At 29.1% G+C, this 18909-nt stretch overlaps 1 protein-coding gene across 1 annotated transcript; it reads left to right on the forward strand.

The window, feature by feature from the left end:
* Window positions 1–11276: 11276 nt before the first annotated feature.
* LOC145834917 (85/88 kDa calcium-independent phospholipase A2-like) lies at window positions 11277–18080 on the forward strand. Its single transcript, XM_082942451.1, has 6 exons — window positions 11277–12799; window positions 13043–13207; window positions 13581–13796; window positions 14212–14367; window positions 14746–14880; window positions 17885–18080. The coding sequence occupies exons 1-6, from the start codon at window positions 11277–11279 to the stop codon at window positions 18078–18080; spliced, it is 2391 nt and encodes a 796-aa protein (XP_082798577.1).
* Window positions 18081–18909: the final 829 nt, after the last annotated feature.

An 18909-nucleotide genomic window follows, 5' to 3' on the forward strand; every position in this document is an offset into this window, starting at 1 on the left:
GATTTTTAATCAAAAAATAGTATTAATGAGCAATCAGCAAATGAATTGTAAAAGTTTAAAATGCTTGGTTACATAAAATAAAACAAAATTAATATTTTTAGTTATAAAAAAAATTGACATACATAATTTATAAACTGTGTTTCAAACTTTTAAAAGCTTGAAACTAAACATAACTACAGTACCTTGCAATAGTTTTGAACTGAAAACTAAAGTGTTTAAAGTCTCTAAATATGAATACATAGTTTCACGTTGCACAACACAAAAACTTTTTTTTAACAACTACATGAAAAATATAAACAATTTGAAAAAACAGAAAGTAAAAGATGTTTGTAGCATATCCAAAGCTTTAAAAAAAGTTTTGACTAATAAAAAACAAAAGCATCAAAAAAAAAAACTATACCGTTATACAGTATTAACTTCTAAAAAATAACAGAGCTTTTTTTTTCTATAAAAACAAAACAGTTTAAAAAAAAATCTATTGAACTTAATAAAGAAAGAAACGTAGATAAAAGAAGCTGTAACCGCAAATACCACCAATTAAACTTTGACTGCTTAACAAAAGTTAAGCTTTCTACTTTAATTGCTCAGGTTGAAAAGTTTATGGGATTTTTTCCAGTTAAACTTTTTATTTGCAAATTACTTCCGAAACAAATAAAAGAAACAAAACTCTCTAACAAAATAGTTTGACATTATTGATAAATAGTCTCGTTTGTGTAATCAAATTGGTTAAAACAATTTTACACTTTTTATTTATACTTTAAATAGATAAAAAAAACATTTCAAAAAAATTGAGTATAACTAGAATTATTTCTATGAGAATACAGTGACCACACCACATTGTTTTGTAAGGTTAAACTTTTACTTGTCTTATCGTGAAAAATATATGTTTTCTTATTACTTGTCGTCTTTTTTGTATTTTCTTTTAGCTTGACATAATATATATCTCATTCTAAAATAACTATATTAAGCTTTGCAAAATACATTCCGAGTATTACAACCTATAAGCTTTATACAGCCTGAAAGATTTTCATTATGTGATATAAGTAAAAAATTACGGTGTTTTTCAAAAACAACTATACTAGCAATTAAATGAAGTAATGAAGAAGTATATTTTACAAAATTATGGGTCTATGAACGGTGAAAAATGTTTAAAAAATATTAGTGAAAAACTTGCTTTATGAAAACATTTAAATAATATACTTTTAGTCTATAAAATAAAGGGTTTTAGAAGGTTAATTTAACATATGTAATTTGTTTGTATATAAAGAGTACTGCATAAATTATACCCGAAACAACAGTTTTAGATAAATATGTACGTTTATTTAATTTTACAACGCATTCGTATTATAAAAAAGCACTTAAAATAGAAGTGTTATTTATGTCGTAACCTATTGCAAAAAATCTTGTTAAAATATATTACACTTTAATATACAAACATATTAGTTCTTAAAATACCGAAACATATATAGACAAACTACTCTTGATAAATCTCACAACCTATATCTGCGATATTTACTTAACTAGTTAGTATGTTGTATAAACGATAAGTAGCAAAAATAGATTTATAGGTTTTGAAACTTTTATGAAGTTTAGCTCTTAACGCCAACAAGAATTAAAAGAAATAAAATTATTTTAAACTATTTTTTTGTAACAAAACATTAGTTTATGTTTTGGTTTTTATTGAATACATTAAACTAATATTTTCTATGTTTTAACTGACTAAAAACTAATCTAGTTTTATTTCTTCGGTATTAATAAAGTTATTATATACTTTTAAGTAGTATTTTAATTTTATTTCTTTATTCAAAGCCATTCAGTTTCCAAAAATGTATCAACACTTAAGAAATTTTATGGTATAAACAAAAAGTTATAGTTTAGTCTCACTTAGTATGTAAAAAAATTTACTCTTTGAAGCGCATTTAATTATTTACAACATATATTAGCTATATATATTGTCCTGGACACGACTTTAAATTGTATTCGGTGTATGACTCGATAACCGAAAGGTTTTTTTGTACACCAGGTCATTGGACCAAATACTTGAGCGTTTTTTTTTCGTTCAATAAACAATATTTAAATAATATATTAGATTTCAGCTCAACGAAGTAAGCCACGGCACATAAGTATGAGTGAAAAATATGTTTTGAATTTTTTACACATTATTGTTCTTGATTTTTACTACGAAATAATAAAACTCTATTTTACAAAATACCTTGTGTGATGAACATAGGTTTTCTAAGAAACATTTTTTAAACATGCTTAAAACTAACTTTAATTTCAGTTATGATGTTATAGTGATTATTAGAATGAAACAATCTATTTGGGTTTAAAAAAAGTTCTAAACACTATCGAAACTTTTGTGATTCTACAACTGTACTTAAAACATTATAGGTTTTAACATATAATTTTTATAAGTTAATAGTAACAAACAATGATTATTTTTTAACAAGTTTTAATAGTTTGCATGTCCAGTGTATCATAGCTTTAAATACTGATTATAAAGTGATTAATAAAATTATTCAAGTAGTAAAATTTTTAAATTTGTTATTTAATTTTTTTGTCGTTATATAATCATAAACTATAAGTAAAATTACTAACTGTTTTAAGTAACTTAAACAACTAAAACTGTTTTCAAAGTATTAACTAAAAAATACATGTTATTTGTAGTTTTGTTATTGACCAAGAACTGTAACGATAACTAAAATAATGTATTGAAGTTTGTTTATGAACAGAATAATGTAATACATTTGTTGCAACTGTTATATTTGAGACAAAAAAAGCGAAATTTCTCTGACAAAGTTTGTCTTTGGTATTATTATTTTTGTTATTGGAAACTATAGAAAGTATGCCTCTGGGATGTACTAAGAAAGCTTAAGCAAAATCAAAAAAGTTGTAAAAAAGTTAAGATTTAACAAAAAGTCCCAAAAGAGTTGTAGACAAAGGATTTATAGTTTTATAGTTAAATAGTTTTGTTTGAAAGCAAGAAAAGTTTTATTTTGTCTTAAAAACTTTAATATATTTTTTTATACATTTTTTTTTAATTTTTAATCTATAAATTTTTGAAGTTAAAAGTATAATGTTTCATTTTTATAAGATTTTATTAAGTAAGTTAAAAAAAAAATATTAAGAGTAGATTTAAAATACCATTTGAAACCATAAAGGAAAATAATTAAGCCGGATTTTAACACTAGTTGACAAGCTTTAAAATTAAAGATAAGCCACTAGGTATCAAGTTTACTTACTTAGTTTATTAAAAGTGTTTTAGTTTAATTATTTTTACTTTACCTTAAGCTCCAATAAAGTTTTACTAGATTAAACAAAAACAGCCTTTATTGTTTTGTATAACAAAACAAAAAAATAAAAGTATGACGAATTATGAGCTTATATCTTAAGCACTTTTAAACTGTTAACTTTGTTTACAGGTACAAATGTTTTTATAAAGATTAAAGGTTTACATTTCAGTTTAATTACAATATATAAAACAAGTTCGTTTGATAAAGGTTTAAATCTAAAAAATTTGTTCGGCACTGTTTTTATATAAATTAGTGAATTCTAAAATTAGGAAGTTCATATTTTTTCATTTGCTAAGGAAATAAGAATTACATAACTTGACCAAATTTATTAAGTCATTAATCTTTACTGAGAAAAACATTTGCAAAAATGGACTATAATTCATCTTAATTTTAACTTTTAGTTTTCAAATGTTAGTCTTAAAAGTTGTATATTTTTCCAGTTTAAGTAAACAGTGAAAGTTTAAAAAAGTTATAAACATTTAGTACCCAGTATGTTTTCTTAAGCTTTTATCTTGTTTATACTGCGAAATCACGGATCAAATTTAAAATATACAGCTAGATCTATTTTTGTTTAAAAAGTCATTTTCAAAAGACAGTTTTGATAGTTGATAAGCATAAGTTTGGTTTTTGTTTTGCTTTTAACTTAGGTCTTTTTCAAATAAAAGTTTATCTACTAAAAAACTAGTATAACTAAATAAGAATTATAAAAAAACATTTAACATAAATAGTTTTAAGTCCGTCTAACTTGAAACCTTTTTATACCTTTTCTGATGCCTTCTATATTTTTAACATTTTTTTGCGTTTAATGTTTGAGTTTTAGAAGCACACAAGAAAAGTAACTAAATATTGAATGTTATAAAGGTTATGTTTGCTCTTTAAATGATATTAAATACAAAGGACTTTTTTTTTTAATTTCTGACCAGCTAAAAAAATACAGATTTATTAAACATACAACCAATGCACTTTTTTCAAGTGCAAGAGTTGTTATAATTATTCTAAATTACAAACATTTATTTTTATAAAATTTCCCTTTCAAACAATTATAATTTCTAAAGTTGTAAATAACTTTTTATTTAGACAGGATAAACCTCATTGGATTCAACTTCAGAACTCAAGTTAATACACCGTGTAACCTAAAGTATTCAGATACTTTGGATAACAAAGGAAGAACTATAGAAAATACTATTCAAACTAGCTATTGATGCTAAAATGTTTTCAAAAAGTAAACACTACTAAAGATAAAGTTACTTACATACATTTTTCACTTAGCTAATTAAAATGGTTTCAATTTAATTAATTTTACTTAAGTTTAATCTTCAATAAATCATTGTTAACAATAAAACAACAGATGTAAGTTTAACAAGTTTGCTGATTTAATTATTAAATCTATTAGTAAAACAAGTAAAGTGTTTAAAAGTATTATAAATAAAAAGCTTAAATATTATGCACTTAAAAGTTGTTAATACTTTGTTCGTTATTGTAGAACGTGTATATAAACTTATAAGTTTTATAAGAAAAACAGTTATTAAAAATTCATTTAGTAATTAGAGCGTTAACACCTTCGAGTTTTTATTATACTTTTATATATAAAAGGCATAGTACTAATTGTAATCACAGTAGTTTAAGACTTTACCTATATCATCTACCATTACTGTCAATGTTAACACCAATGTTAAGCAATAAGAACTAGATAAACAAAAAAAATGAATAGTTTAATTATACATATACACAATAATATACAAAAGTAGTTCATTTTGTTTTAGTTTCACAGTGAAAAATTTAAAAATTGAAGTCTTAGCCTACATGTACGTTAGGGTACATCTGTTGCCCATCTTAGTAATAGCAAGGTTGCCCGACCTTATTGATTTCTAATATGTTTGGGTAAGGTGGGTTAGAGATAAGAGTATAAAAAAACAAAACAGAAGCTTTAAAAAAGTGCTGACTCAGCTTTTTTCAGCTCAGACTGACCTTTACTAATACTTTCCCTGTTTGTTAAAGATAGGTCTATTACAAATTTGATTTTTTTTTTGATTTAAACTTTATGTAATTGTCAAAAAAGTCCTAAAACTATTTTAAAGTGTTTTTTATACACAAAATCTTACAAAAACTTCTAATTTAACTTGAAAACTTTCATTAAGTTTTAAACTATTTGTTTAAGATCAAAAGTGCTTCGAAAAAAACCAAGTACAGACAATTTTTTTTCAGATGCGCCTTATAATTTTAACTATTTTTCTCACCCTCGCCCTCTGCGCCCACCAATCCCACTCCAAGGTGATCTTCGGAGGGGACGACTGGTGCACCCAGGGAGAACTGGACGACATGGTTCAGAAGATCGAGGCGTTGTACGGAAAACTGAAGAGTGGTGAGGACTACATCTCGTACAACGAGCAGCTGCATTATAACTACAGGTTTTTACATGTTTATTTTAGAAGTATTTTATACTTTGGATAGTTTATAATTTTTTTTCTGTATAGTAAACTTGTACAATACCAATTCTAAAGCTTTTAAATTTAAACTTATGCACTAATGTAGTATAATTTTATTTGCCATATTTATATTAATACTTCTTCTGGTACGGCAAGCACAAGAGCTACAAGTAAGTCTTGTAGTTTATTAAAGAATAAGTTAGAATTATTTTGTTAACAAAAGTATAAACCAACGTAAATTATAACTTTCATTTCGTTGTATTACTAACTTGGTTATTTAACTATAATTTTTTTATAGACTGTACCTAAGTCTAAAGTTGTTTTAAAAGACGCACTTTACCTAAAAATGTATCGGACAAGAAGCATTTACTTTTTCTATCAAAAATTTTTAAGAACGTTATTAGTACCTAGAATCAATAAAAGTTCTAATAAATTCATATGAACATTAACACTTTAGGTTATACAGTACAGTTTTATAATAAAATTTTGAATTAATATACTAATACAGTATAATTTATTTTTGGTTATTTTTGCAGGAACAACAGAAAGATAATTAGCTACAATGGGGTCGGAGTTGAAGTAGAATTATCCCCACCTGATTCAGATGTTACTTTCAGGTTTTTAAAAATTTAGTTTTTTTTTTTTTAAGTTTATTCAGCAAACTAAGTTTTGCTAAAAAAGAAGTCGTTAGTGCATTGACAATTAATGATAAAAAAAAAGTATTTTCAAGTTCAGTAAAAATAAACTGTCAACCAAAATAACTTGATAATACTTAAAATATTTCAAGTGTTACTTCCTTTTTTTAATTAATTTCTTTGTTTATAATTCTAATATTTATATTTAATCATTCACCCCCGACGACGATGCCACGTTTACATTTTTTTTTATTTTGTAATTTATTTTTAGCTTTCGTATTTCCATATGGGTATTTCTTTTTAACTAAGTCTTTTTAAAGTTTTGTTGATTTTCATTCATTTTCTCATGCAACCTTGCAGCTACGTGTTTCACGCGAACAACGACACCCAGCGGTTGAAAGATCAGTGCACCACGCTGAAGGCTTACAAGCTGAAAATAGCCAGGCTGGTGAGGAAGTACGGAAGTATGAAGCACTTGCTGGAGAAGGACATCATCAGGAACAACTTGAGCGGGCTGGAGGTTTACAGGACTGACAAGAGGTTTGTTTTATTTTGTTTAAACCTTTCTTAAATTATTTAGCTGATATTTAATTTTGTTTTTGTTTAAACTTTTTACAATTTTAACATTTCAAAGAAATGTTTAGCCCGGGTTTTTATTACAACAAACTTCATCACAGCTTTAACGATTATTTGTTTAAACCTTTTTTAAGTTATATAATCAATATTTTATATTGTTTTTTATTTACAATTACTACAAATATTACAATCTTAATATTTCAAAGCACTGTCTAGCCCAGTAGGGTTTTTTGTTACAATAAATTCTTTCATATTTTATTTTCATTATTTGTATACTTGTTAAGTATAACACAAACAAGATAATAAAAACCTTTTTAGTTTTTTATATACTTTTTAAATGAATATGAAAAAAATACTGATATTTTCAGGTACGGTCACGCGGAAAAGTGGAACGTCCACAAGCGCTTCTGCAACAAGAGGCTCTTCAGGGACCCCGTTTCCAGGATAGAGGTGGACTCCTTCCCATCATTAAACGAAACCTTCTTCAAATCTTTCGACAGCGCCGACACCCCGAACCTGACGCCCAAAGTGGCGAAGCTCGAGGAGAGGCTTGAGAGGTTTTTGATAAAATAATTTTTTTGTTTTACTTTGTTTATTCGCTCTTTTTATGTTTTACTTTGTTTGTATAAAAACGTTTCCGCAAAAAATAGCTCATCAGATACGAAAAGCTGAAAAACAAATAGAAATCGATGAAACAAACATTAAATTAAACATACATACGTATTAATTTTTCATTTAAGTAAATTTTGAAATGTCATATATAAAAAAAAAAATTAAGGGTTAGTTGAAACAGTTTAAACAATTTTATTACGGTAACAGGTTGCTGATTCACTGCGTGTACACGTGGGGGGAGCCCCACACCACCAACAAGAGGTTCCCCGTGATTTTCAACAGGAAGGTTCAGGTGGAGAACAGGAGCGGGTTCATGGTGCACAGGAAGAAGGAGGATTGGGAATAATTTTAATATTATTTTATTTTTTAAAGAGGAATAGTTTCACAATATAATACTTAAAATATAATAAATATAATATAATAAATATAATTTATTCTTTAAAGTAGTACTGTGTCGAACTATGCAAAAACACAACGTTTTTAGTTTTCGTTTCCCAAAATATCTTTATATTTTAGTTAGTTCCACATTTAATATTTTTTATCTGTGTTGACAGTTTTTAATAAGCTTTTTTAAAAAGGTTCTTACGAAGCGTTTCTCTGGTGAGTAGTTTTAACGTGATACTAGTACTTTAATTTTGTTGTCTGAATAAAACTTTATTTTTACTATAACATTGTTTTCTTTTTACATATTATCGTTTTAAGCTTAAATAAGTTATTAAAACAACTCCAAATGTTGAAATATCAATAAAAGTTTAACTAAACCGTTCTAAAACAACGTAAGCAAAATATGTACAAAGGTGGCTTTAATAGAATTTATTTTAAATTTTAAGACAAATAATAACGGTTTCGAATCAGCTACAATCGTACCGATTATGAGACACACATATTGTCAATTGTTTTACCTGCTTTTTAAAACTTTGCAAAGAACTGTTATAATAAGATTGACATTGTTTTCAATAAGAAAACATATTGAGATATTTTTAACTTTTTTTCCAAGGTTTTAAGCAGCATCGGGTACACTCTGCACAGAAATCGAAGTATTCAAGAAACATTGGTTTATTATCGTAGCTGTAAGTTTAAGAATTATTTAAGTGAATTGATTTTTCTTAAACAGGGCTTCCTAAACTTTTTTTAGAACGTCCTTTTGAAGAAATTAAATCCTCTCCAATAAAATTTAAAAAAAAAAACTAACCTTAAACACGCCTAAGACTTTTTTTTTGCTTTTCAGTATGAGCTCCAGAAAATCTAAAATAAGTTCCAAATAGTGGTCTTGTGCAGCTTATGGTTCCAAAATTTCAGATTTTTTCCATAATATCTAGTAAAAGTTTAAATACTACCCTTAAAACACGCTTAAGACTTTTTTTGGTCTTCATCATCAAATCTCGGATATCTCGTGGAAGTTTCAAGTTTTGATCATATGACTCCTTTAATAGTCCCGATACCCTCCCCCATTATGGCCCCATTATGGCCCCATTATGGCCCCTTTGAAGCTCATGGCCTACTTTGGGGAACTCTAACCTAGAAAGTCAGTAGTATCTAGTTGCTAAAACATCACTGTTATAAACCCTGTGATAAAAGTTATAAAAAGTTAATTTAATGAAAAGTAAACAAAAAGAAGGTAGATAAACTTCACTTGAACTAAAGTATTAAGGGAAAACTAAAATGAAAAACAAAATTACAATCAAAGACATAAACATAAAAAGTTAAATTCGTTATGCCTTAAATAATATGAAATTAGCTGGCAGCTTAAATAAAATTTGAACAGAAACTTTGGTACTAGAAGCTAAAAAAGAAAATGTATTACGTATTTGAAAAACGTTTTAGAGATTTAATCATAAATGTCATAACAACTTTAAGTAAAAAATTATAAAATATCTTAAGATAAAGTGCTTTTAAGAAAAGCTTTTACATATTTTTTGTAAAATATATAAAAAGAAAAATAATAAATATTAAGTACAAGTAAGCAAAATAAATAAAGAATTTATCATTTCAGATCGTAATAAACAACACTTGTTTGTAAGCTCTAACTTGATAATTAACCAAAGCAGATATCAGATGCACATTTACCTCAATTTGATAGTAAAAACTTTCAGTTGCTTGTAGCAGTTTGAATTTTTTTCAAATACATATATGATATTCATCGAGGTTCAAGTAGTTATTCTAGTCCAGTGCTTCTGAACCTTTTTCTAGTGGCGGAACCCTTTTCCAAAGTTCAACTTTTCCGCGGAACCCCTAATTTTAATTTTACATAAAATGTTTAATTAAATAAATGTTCTTTTTTTTAATTTCGAAAGGCTTCGTGGAACCCCTAAGAGGCGTCGCGGAACCCCATTTCAGAAGCACTGTTCTAGTCTATTGAAATTTTTATGAAAACTTTATTGATAAAAAATATCAGTGGCCAATTTTAATTCGTCTGTATAAGTAATTTTTTTGTATTTTTTCTGTACAGTTTTTAAAAGCTGTGTAAAATCATACTCCAAAATTTAAAGTATATAAACAAAACTCGCTAAGGAAGGGCTATGTAAAACTTGCATTTGTTAGTTTAAACATTGCAGTTTATAAAGTGTTTAACCCAAGGTATGAACAATGTCATAAATTATTTTTAAAAGGGTCAAAATTAATCTTTTTGTATATTAGTCAGAATTTTTATCTAAAGCTTATTAATTATTTTACAACAAGTCGAAGTTTAAGTTCTGCTACATTAATAGAACATAAACATGCATTTTAATACAACTAATCACCATCTAAATGAAAAGTTAATTTTTTACTTCACTAATATTTTTTACACTTTCTTTTCAAATATATATAAATAAGGTCAAACTTTAAATAAAAATCATTCCTTTTATATAAAGACTAATAAGTCTCAAAACTATTAGTCTTAAATCCATGCACTACGAAATGGGTCGGCAGAATTTTCTGTGGAACAAGTAAAATTGTCAAATAAGCTTGTTTCACAACATTTGTTCTATAGCAAAAAATCACGTCGCGGGCCGAAATTTATAGATTAGCGAGCCACATTTAGCCCGCTATTTGCTGACAACTGCTCTATAAGTTAACCAGCATTTTATCGACTAGAAAAATATATTATATATTTATTTTTCAAACTATGCAAAAAAAAACTTTTAAATTAAACGTTGCCATGCTAACGTTGTATCGCATAATGAAAGTTACGCATAAAAATTTAATAAATAAATTTACATTTAACTTTGTTGTAATTCTTTGTTGTATGTTTCAGAGCTATAAGGTGAGTATTTGTTTTTACATTTTAAAACACTAGTTGATTGCTTTAGACAAAAAGTATATTTTTTTAAAACTTTAATAATTAATAAGCAGTATAAGCCAAGTTTTAGTAGATACTGTTAAAATGTATTACTTTCGATTTAAGTTTTGTTTATATTTACCCTAAACATAAAATAGGTGCCATTTTAGAATATAATTAGAAAAAACAAGTTATAACTCTTAGTTATCGTTAGAAGCATACAAGTAACAGTTTTATAAATGTTTTCTTGTAAAAAACTTCAGCTTAACAAACTTTAATCAAGTTTTAAAACAATATTTTTCATGTTAGTAATACTCTTAAGGTTAACGAGCTAAAAATGATCTTTAAAAAGCTTGTAGTTGTATGATAAAATAAGTAAATGCTTAATAATTTGGTTCCAGAACAATAACTTTAACAAAGTAAACTTTTTTTTTTCAGTTTTACTGTCGTGATGTATTAACCAATCAAAATCAAGATGAGCAACTTTATCAAGAACCTGATCGAGCAAACCGCTCAAATCTTCTGCAGCCGCACCCTTCCCGACCGCGAGAACCTCGTGGAGACATCGGGACCGCTTCAGCTCTTCCAAGACGACCGCAGGACCGCGCTGTACATGGTCAAGGACCGCATCGTCCACAAAGTGTTCGAGCTGTCCAACGACGTGGGCCAATTAGCGAGAGACGCGTACAACAAATTCGACAGCTCATTGGCCGAAATAACCCGCAACTATCCGCAGGTCACCGTAGAGCAGCTGAAGCTTATGGCGGACATGTTGCTAAGCAACCTGACCTACACCCCGACCCATTTGGCCGTCTACGCCAACATAACCGGGGTCTATTTATCCGAGGGGGTCAGGGGCGGCATCAACACGGTCGTGGACGGAGTTTCTCCCGTCCAATTAGCCATTCAGAAGGGCTACTCGCGGGTATTGAAGGAGCTGATCCAGGCCGGAGCGACGATTCTCCACACCGACGCGTCGCTCGACAACGTGCTGCACCTGTGCGTCAAAATGAGGGACGACGGTTTCGTGTGCGCCGCTCTCCAGCACGCCCCGGCGGAAGAAATTTCAAGAGCGATCAACGCGCTCAACGCCAAAGGAGAAACTCCGTTGCACCAGGTGGCGATCAGCAACAGCGAGGCGAAGTGCAAAGTCCTGCTCGAGTTCGGGGCCGACCCGGTGGCGAGAGGAAAAGTCGCCACGCCGGTCCACTACGCGTGCAAGCACAAAGCGACCAAGGTGCTGAAGCTTTTGCTTGAAAGGTGCCCGGATGCTGTGAACGCCACTTGTGAGAAACACCAATCCGTTCCGCTCCACTGGTGCCGGCGCGTCGACGAGGCTCAGCTTTTGTACGACAACGAACCCATGACGTCATTGGAATTCGTCAACCGCCACGGCAACCGGCCCGTCAACGTGGCGGCGCGAAAGGGCAATTTAGACATGGTCATCTTCTGCGTCATCAACGGTTGCGAGATAAACGCGCAGGGCGAGAACGGCGACACGCCTCTGCATTCGGCCGCGTACGGAACTTTCGAGCACATCATAAAATTCCTCTTGTGCTTTGAGGCCGACGCCAAGATTAAAAATCACAGGGTGGCCACCCCGTACGAGATTGTGGTGGGCAGGGGCAAGATAAAGGACGTTTTGGTTTTGGAAAAGTTACAGGAAAGTAGCACGTCCTGCGGGGTGGGACACTGCAACTCAAAGATAGACGTTTCGTCGATAGACAAGTCGAAAGTCCAGCTTCCAACGTTGTTGTCGCTGGACGGCGGTGGTGTGAAAGGGATGGTCATCGCGCAGATACTGATGGTGATTGAGCAGAAGACGGGAAAGAAGATCTGCGAGCTGTTCGATTGGATAGTGGGCACCAGCGTCGGAGGGATTTTTGCCATGTGCTACTGCAGGGGAAAACCGGCAGTTGAAACCTTGAGGGCGTGCTTCCACCTGAAAGAGCAGGTCTTCTTCGGCGCAAAGCCGTACAGCAACGAAAACTTCAACAGGTTTAAAATAAGATTTCCTACATTTTAAACATCTAGATAAAACACTTGTACATGTTTTATCAAATTTTGCCAACTAATATTTTTTTATTGCTTTAAAGTCCGTTTTGCAGTGACAATGAGTCACAGTAAATTTTGTAATATTTTGAAATTATTTAAAAATTATCATTTGTTACATTTCTAAATATATGAATCTTCAAATTGATTTTATTAAATTTGTTTCAACTAAGTATTAAACTTCAACAGGTTTCTGAAGAAGCAGTTCGACGGGGAGGGGGAGACAATGCGCACGTTGCCAAGCAACCCCAAGTGCGTGGTCACCGCGGTGCTCGCCGACAGGATCCCCGCCAAACTGCACATGTTCCGCAACTACGACCTCGGTGCGCCCGTCAACTTCAACGACAACCGCAGGTTTGGAATGAATTTTGGATTTTTTTAATTTACTTAAACTCAGACGTACTGGTTTGGAATGAAGTTACTCAGATGCTTATTGTTTTCTTAGAACAAAAAGTATTTTTCTTTTCTATAAAAATTAGAAAGGTTTTAATTGAAGATTTACAATTAATTTACTCAGATGACTATACTAGTATCTAAGACACCTTATTTAAAAAGTTGTTTTTTTTTTTGAATACCTATTTTTAGTATAAAGTTACATTTAAAGATGCTAGATTTATATTCGTACTCCAGGTTACTAAGACCAATTATTTTGAGCACTTTTTGTCCTTCAATAAACAATTTACTTCAATTTTATTCATTACTTAACTAATCTTTTTTTTAATTAAAGGTTCAGCACCCAGGTTTGGGATGGCAGTGTTGGCATGGAAACGCAGGAGCAGATGGCATCTAGGCACGACCTGGACCCGAACGTGCCCCTGTGGAAGATCGCCCGGTACACGGGGACCATCCCCCACTACGCGACACCCATCGACGACTACATAGACGGGGGAATTATTGCGAACAATCCCACGCTGGACGGCCTTCAGGAAATGTCCAATCACAGGTTGTGAATGTTTGAAAATAGTTAAACTTATTTTTCGACCAATTTTTTTGTCTATATTTTAAAACATTTTCGTTTAAATATTAGCGAAACTAAAGTAAGATAGATCTGACTTACATAAAATTATTGTATGGAAATATTTTTGCATGTGAGCTTCCAAAGTGTTAGAGTAGTGTTTTAGTTTTATTTCTAAAAAATAAGGAAAATTAACTCAGTCAGTTTTTAATTAGTGCATAAATAAATATATTTTCTTAAATCGTTTTTTAATGTTTAATAGTTATAATTACGAACACTAAAACACTAATCATTTTAATCTTAGTTAAAAACTCCACTAAATATGTTACAATAAAAAAATAAGAAGCATTTGCACGTTTCGACAAATCAGTAAAAATTAACACAACATCTGATAAAAAAACAGAAACCAAAAGCTGAGGTGCCCATCAACATCGCTCAAAGTTCCCGGGCAGCAGTCGAGCGGATCCAAAACCCACATCAGATCCAGCAAGAACATTGGAACCGTCGGTATCGTGGTTTCAGTCGGAACAGGAAAGAATCCTACCAAATCGCTGGAAGGGTAAACTTTTAACGTTATATGTTCTTACCAGATTAGTTTAAAATAAAATGTAGTTTTCTGATGCTAATAACAGCTACAGTTTAAAAACCTTATCAGGCACTTTGTAATTAGAGTACTTTAGTTTTAACTTAGATGCTCATTTTTAACGAATACTCTGTTAAGACTACTTTTCATATTATAAATTTATACGCAACAAGTTTGAAGGATTTTAGAAAATCATAGAAAATATTTTAAGAAAAGTTCATCAATGATTTTTTACTCGAAATTAATCTTGAACAAGTTTTAAAATTTTCATTTAGTAATTTTTTTGCTTATAACTAAACACAAAAAAAAACTTTAAAACTTCACTCTTTTTTTTAACTTGTACAAAATTTTTAGTGGGTTGGAAATCAAGAGGAGCGCCCTGCCATCAGACCTGATGAACAACGCGTACGCAGGAATCAATCTGCACCAGATACTCATACAAAGCGTCACAGAACCCAACTCTCACCAGGTACAAAGGGCTAAGGCGTGGTTAGTTGAAAAACAAAGTTTTAAAATAAGTTATAACACAACTAAGAGGTTTTAAAACAAGTATATCTTTTATGGTCTAAAAATTTGATAAATAAAACATAACTGACTAGAATTCCTAGAACTAACACTTTAATATGCAAGACGACTTTGAATTCAAATTTGATATCAGCCTAGTTTAAAAGTTGTTTTCAAAATACTATACTTCATGTGAAATTAAAATATTACAAATTCTAAATAATTGTTTATAAATGTTATAGAAAGGTATTATCATTTAAAATGGATGCATTTGCAACAATCAAAAAACAGTTTAACAGCTTAATTTTTCATTGAGTTAAAATAATAAAAAACTAAAAAGTAACTGTTTTTTTTTTAGAAACTGAAAATGTGGTTCAAGTTACATATAACTTTTTTGGTGAATAGTAAATCTATTGTTATACACACCTTGCTAAAACCCTGTACTTTTTTAAAAGCCGTTCTTTAAATGGTTGAAGTATTTATTGAACAATATAAAAAGCGCTAAAAAATTTGGTCTAAGGACCTGGTGTACAAAGGAACCTTTCGTTTGTGGAGTCGAGTATTTTTTGTATTGCAACGCTCAACTTAAAGAGTTATCAAGTCCGTCATTAAGACCGCTCCGACATCAAGCCACAAGAATTTTAGAATTATCTTAAATGTCTGTTAATTTATTTTCAGTTCATAAAATAACTTTCAAAAAATTTTTTAGTATTTCTACTTATTGTCAAAGTTTTATCGTTTTACTTAAATTGGTGCATTTTTATTAAAAAACTAGATAATTTTTTTTTTAATTATAAAAGCTTTAATTATCGATTATAAACAAAAAAACAGGCCTCAAAACCTAATAAAACAGTTCTGTGCCACTACTGAATTTTGTATGTGGTGCAGTATAATTTTTAAATTAGCTTTTGAAAGAAAAAATTAATAATCTCACATAAAATGATTAGTCATTAAACAACTTGTCTTGCTTTTCAAAAACCTTTATATCCCATTCAATAAAATATTCAAATAAATGTTAAGATATGCAAATATTTATTTTAACTTTTAGATAAAATTGAGCAATGTTTTGTGGTGAAAATAAAACTGATCCCATTTTCTTACCAAGCTTCTGAAATACTTGGAGAAAAATTAAAATTGTGGTTTTATTCGTTTATGTACAACACTATTTAAATTTTTTATCATTAAAAAGTTAAGCCTCACTGTTACCTTTAAACTTTTTTTAATGTGAATCAAAAGTATGAGAACACACTTAACTGGAATAAACTACTATTTTGTTGGTAATACTAGTATAAAGAAAGTGGATTTAATAAATAAAGAGTTTAAAAAACAAAGAGTAAAGTTTGTATAAGTTAACTTACACATAGTTACTAGTATTATTTTAGATATATTCTAAAAATTTTATAACATAAAAGTTGTTACTTTATTCAAACTTTTATAAATATCATAAAAACTGAATAAAAAATATTTTGAAATCCTATTTAAAATTTTTCAGCAAAAAACTTGCATGTTGCTTAAAACAATACAAATAACCGTAAAATAGTACTGCACAGATTTACTTTTTAATTTTAACTTATTTTATAACATAAATTTAATGTATCACACACCTAACTGTAAGGATGTAAAGTGATACAAAAACAAAAGTTTTGTAAATAAAAAAATACTCTAGCCTCTCAATTATCCTACTGACGACGCATACACCAGAAAGGTATTTAAATCCCTTTAAGCCGAAAAATGCGGTTTAAACTTTTTTCAGAAATTGTTTTCGAAGAATAATTGTTTTTTTTTATCTTATTCAATATACGTTTTATTTATTCAATAATATTGATAAAGACCTGAAGAAGGTTTAACGACGTTACCTTTTTGTAAATGAAATTAATATTAGTTTTCTATTTTATAACAAATAAAACAATTATCAAGAAACTTGGTATAAACTTGACTAAAAGTTTGAAAGGTATACTAAAAAATTAAAAAAACTATCACTTAGTATACTATTTTTCATAGTTTTCTTATACTTAATTACAGAGGTTTATTAATTTTGATTATGATTTTAACAAATACCTTTTTTTTTAATCGCAAAATACGAAAAAAACTATTTATTTATAATAGAATAAGTATTTTCAAATTTATTTTATCATAGTGTTCAAATATTGTAAATGAACAAAACAGTAGTTGTTTAAAATATCATCTAAATTAAAAAATCAAACTTAAAAAGCTATACAGTAATTATTAAATACTAACAAAAATTTGTGTAAAAAGTAACTAAAATTTTATCATAAAAGTTCTGAAAATGATGCTTATGCATTAAAAAATATGAAAAAGAGCAAATTTATACATAAACAAACAATTTTTAAAAATAGATGAAAACATCAAATTTAAACAGCACTTAGCTTATACTAATAAAAATGTTTAAATTAAAATTCTATACTATACAATAGTTTTTATCAAATTTAAAACACTTTTTTTCAAAAAATAAATCAGTTTTTTCCAAGGTCAATTAAAAAGAATGTATTTGTATCTAAAAACACTCCAGAATAATAAATTATATGCAGTTCAAAACAATAATTCAAGACTATTTTCAAATTTTAAGTAAATACTTTTATAAAACAATTAAATAAATTTTAATTAAATCACACGCCACAAAAAAAAAAGTTTTTTTAAACACCTAAATTTCAAACTTTTGAATAAAACAAATTCTACTTTTACTTATTCAACAAAAATTTTTAACAAACTGCCAAACTTGTACATTTTACTTAGTCATTTTAGGGCTAATTCTAAACAGCAAATCAACCTTCTGAAATACTTTTCATTAAAAAACGGCAACAACTCTTATCTCTTTAAACATTCAACAAACATTCATAAAAAACCAATTTTTCAAGGTGCGACTCTTTAGACCTTAAAAAGCACATGTAACAGTTTCTACTTCAAAACGGCAAAAACTCATATACCTTTAAACACTCAACAAACATTCATAAACAACCAATTTTCCCAGGTGCGACTCTTTAGACGCCTACTTCTTCCGACTGAACCCGTCTCTGAAGCAGAAGGTGGTCCCGGACGAGGGGAACAACGTCATACTGACCGATTTATTATGGTCCACCCACCTATACATCGTGAAGAACATGGACACCTTCGACGACATCGTGGCCTTGTTGACCCACCCAAGCCGGCAGAACAGGCAGTTGTGAACAATTGTGGGGTTTAAATTGGAGATAGAATTGTCAAATAGAAAATTCCTTATATATTATGTATTGTGAGGGATATGAATAAATTTTAGTTTTAAATTTTGTTATTTATCATTGTATTTATTTATATTTATTTTGTTGCTGAGCCACTCCGGCAGGCAGAACAGGCAATTGTGAACATTTGGGGTTAAAATGGAATAATAATATTTTGTGGAATGAGAATAAAATATAAACTTTTATTTTGTTGTTATTTATTGAGTGAATTTATTATTGTCGCGTTTCTAGCCTTACCGAGTAGGCAGAACAGACAATTGTGAGGATTATGTTGGGAGTATTTCTGTGGAATGAGAATAAATTTGGTCAAGTAAAAATTGGTTGTAATTTTTTGTTAGTTTTAATAAAAAAATTAAACAAAATGAACAAAAAGGCAGAACAGACAATTGTGAACATTTGGGGTTAAAATTGGAGATAAAATTGGTCAATTAAAATTTTGATGTTAATATTTCTGTGTAATGTGAATAGATTTGGTCAAGTAAAAAATTGTTTTAAATTTTTGTTAGTTTTAATAAAAAAGTTTAAACAAAATGAACATTCTATGAAACTTAAATGGGGAAAATATTTTTTGGGACATGAATAAATTTGGTCAATGTAAAGGTAATAAGGATTGTTTATTGATAAACAATCTATTTTATTTACTACAATTTTTTAAAATATTTAAAAAACTAACAACAACAGGTAAAAATAACTAATATACATTATGAGACATATATTTTCAATTAATTTTGTCGTTTATAAATTTTGTTGGAAGTTTTTAACACGTTGATAAAATATC

This window comes from Thalia democratica, chromosome 1 (assembly GCF_965202585.1).
Source record: "Thalia democratica chromosome 1, ktThaDemo2.hap1.1, whole genome shotgun sequence".
In the NCBI taxonomy this organism is placed as follows: domain Eukaryota; kingdom Metazoa; phylum Chordata; class Thaliacea; order Salpida; family Salpidae; genus Thalia; species Thalia democratica.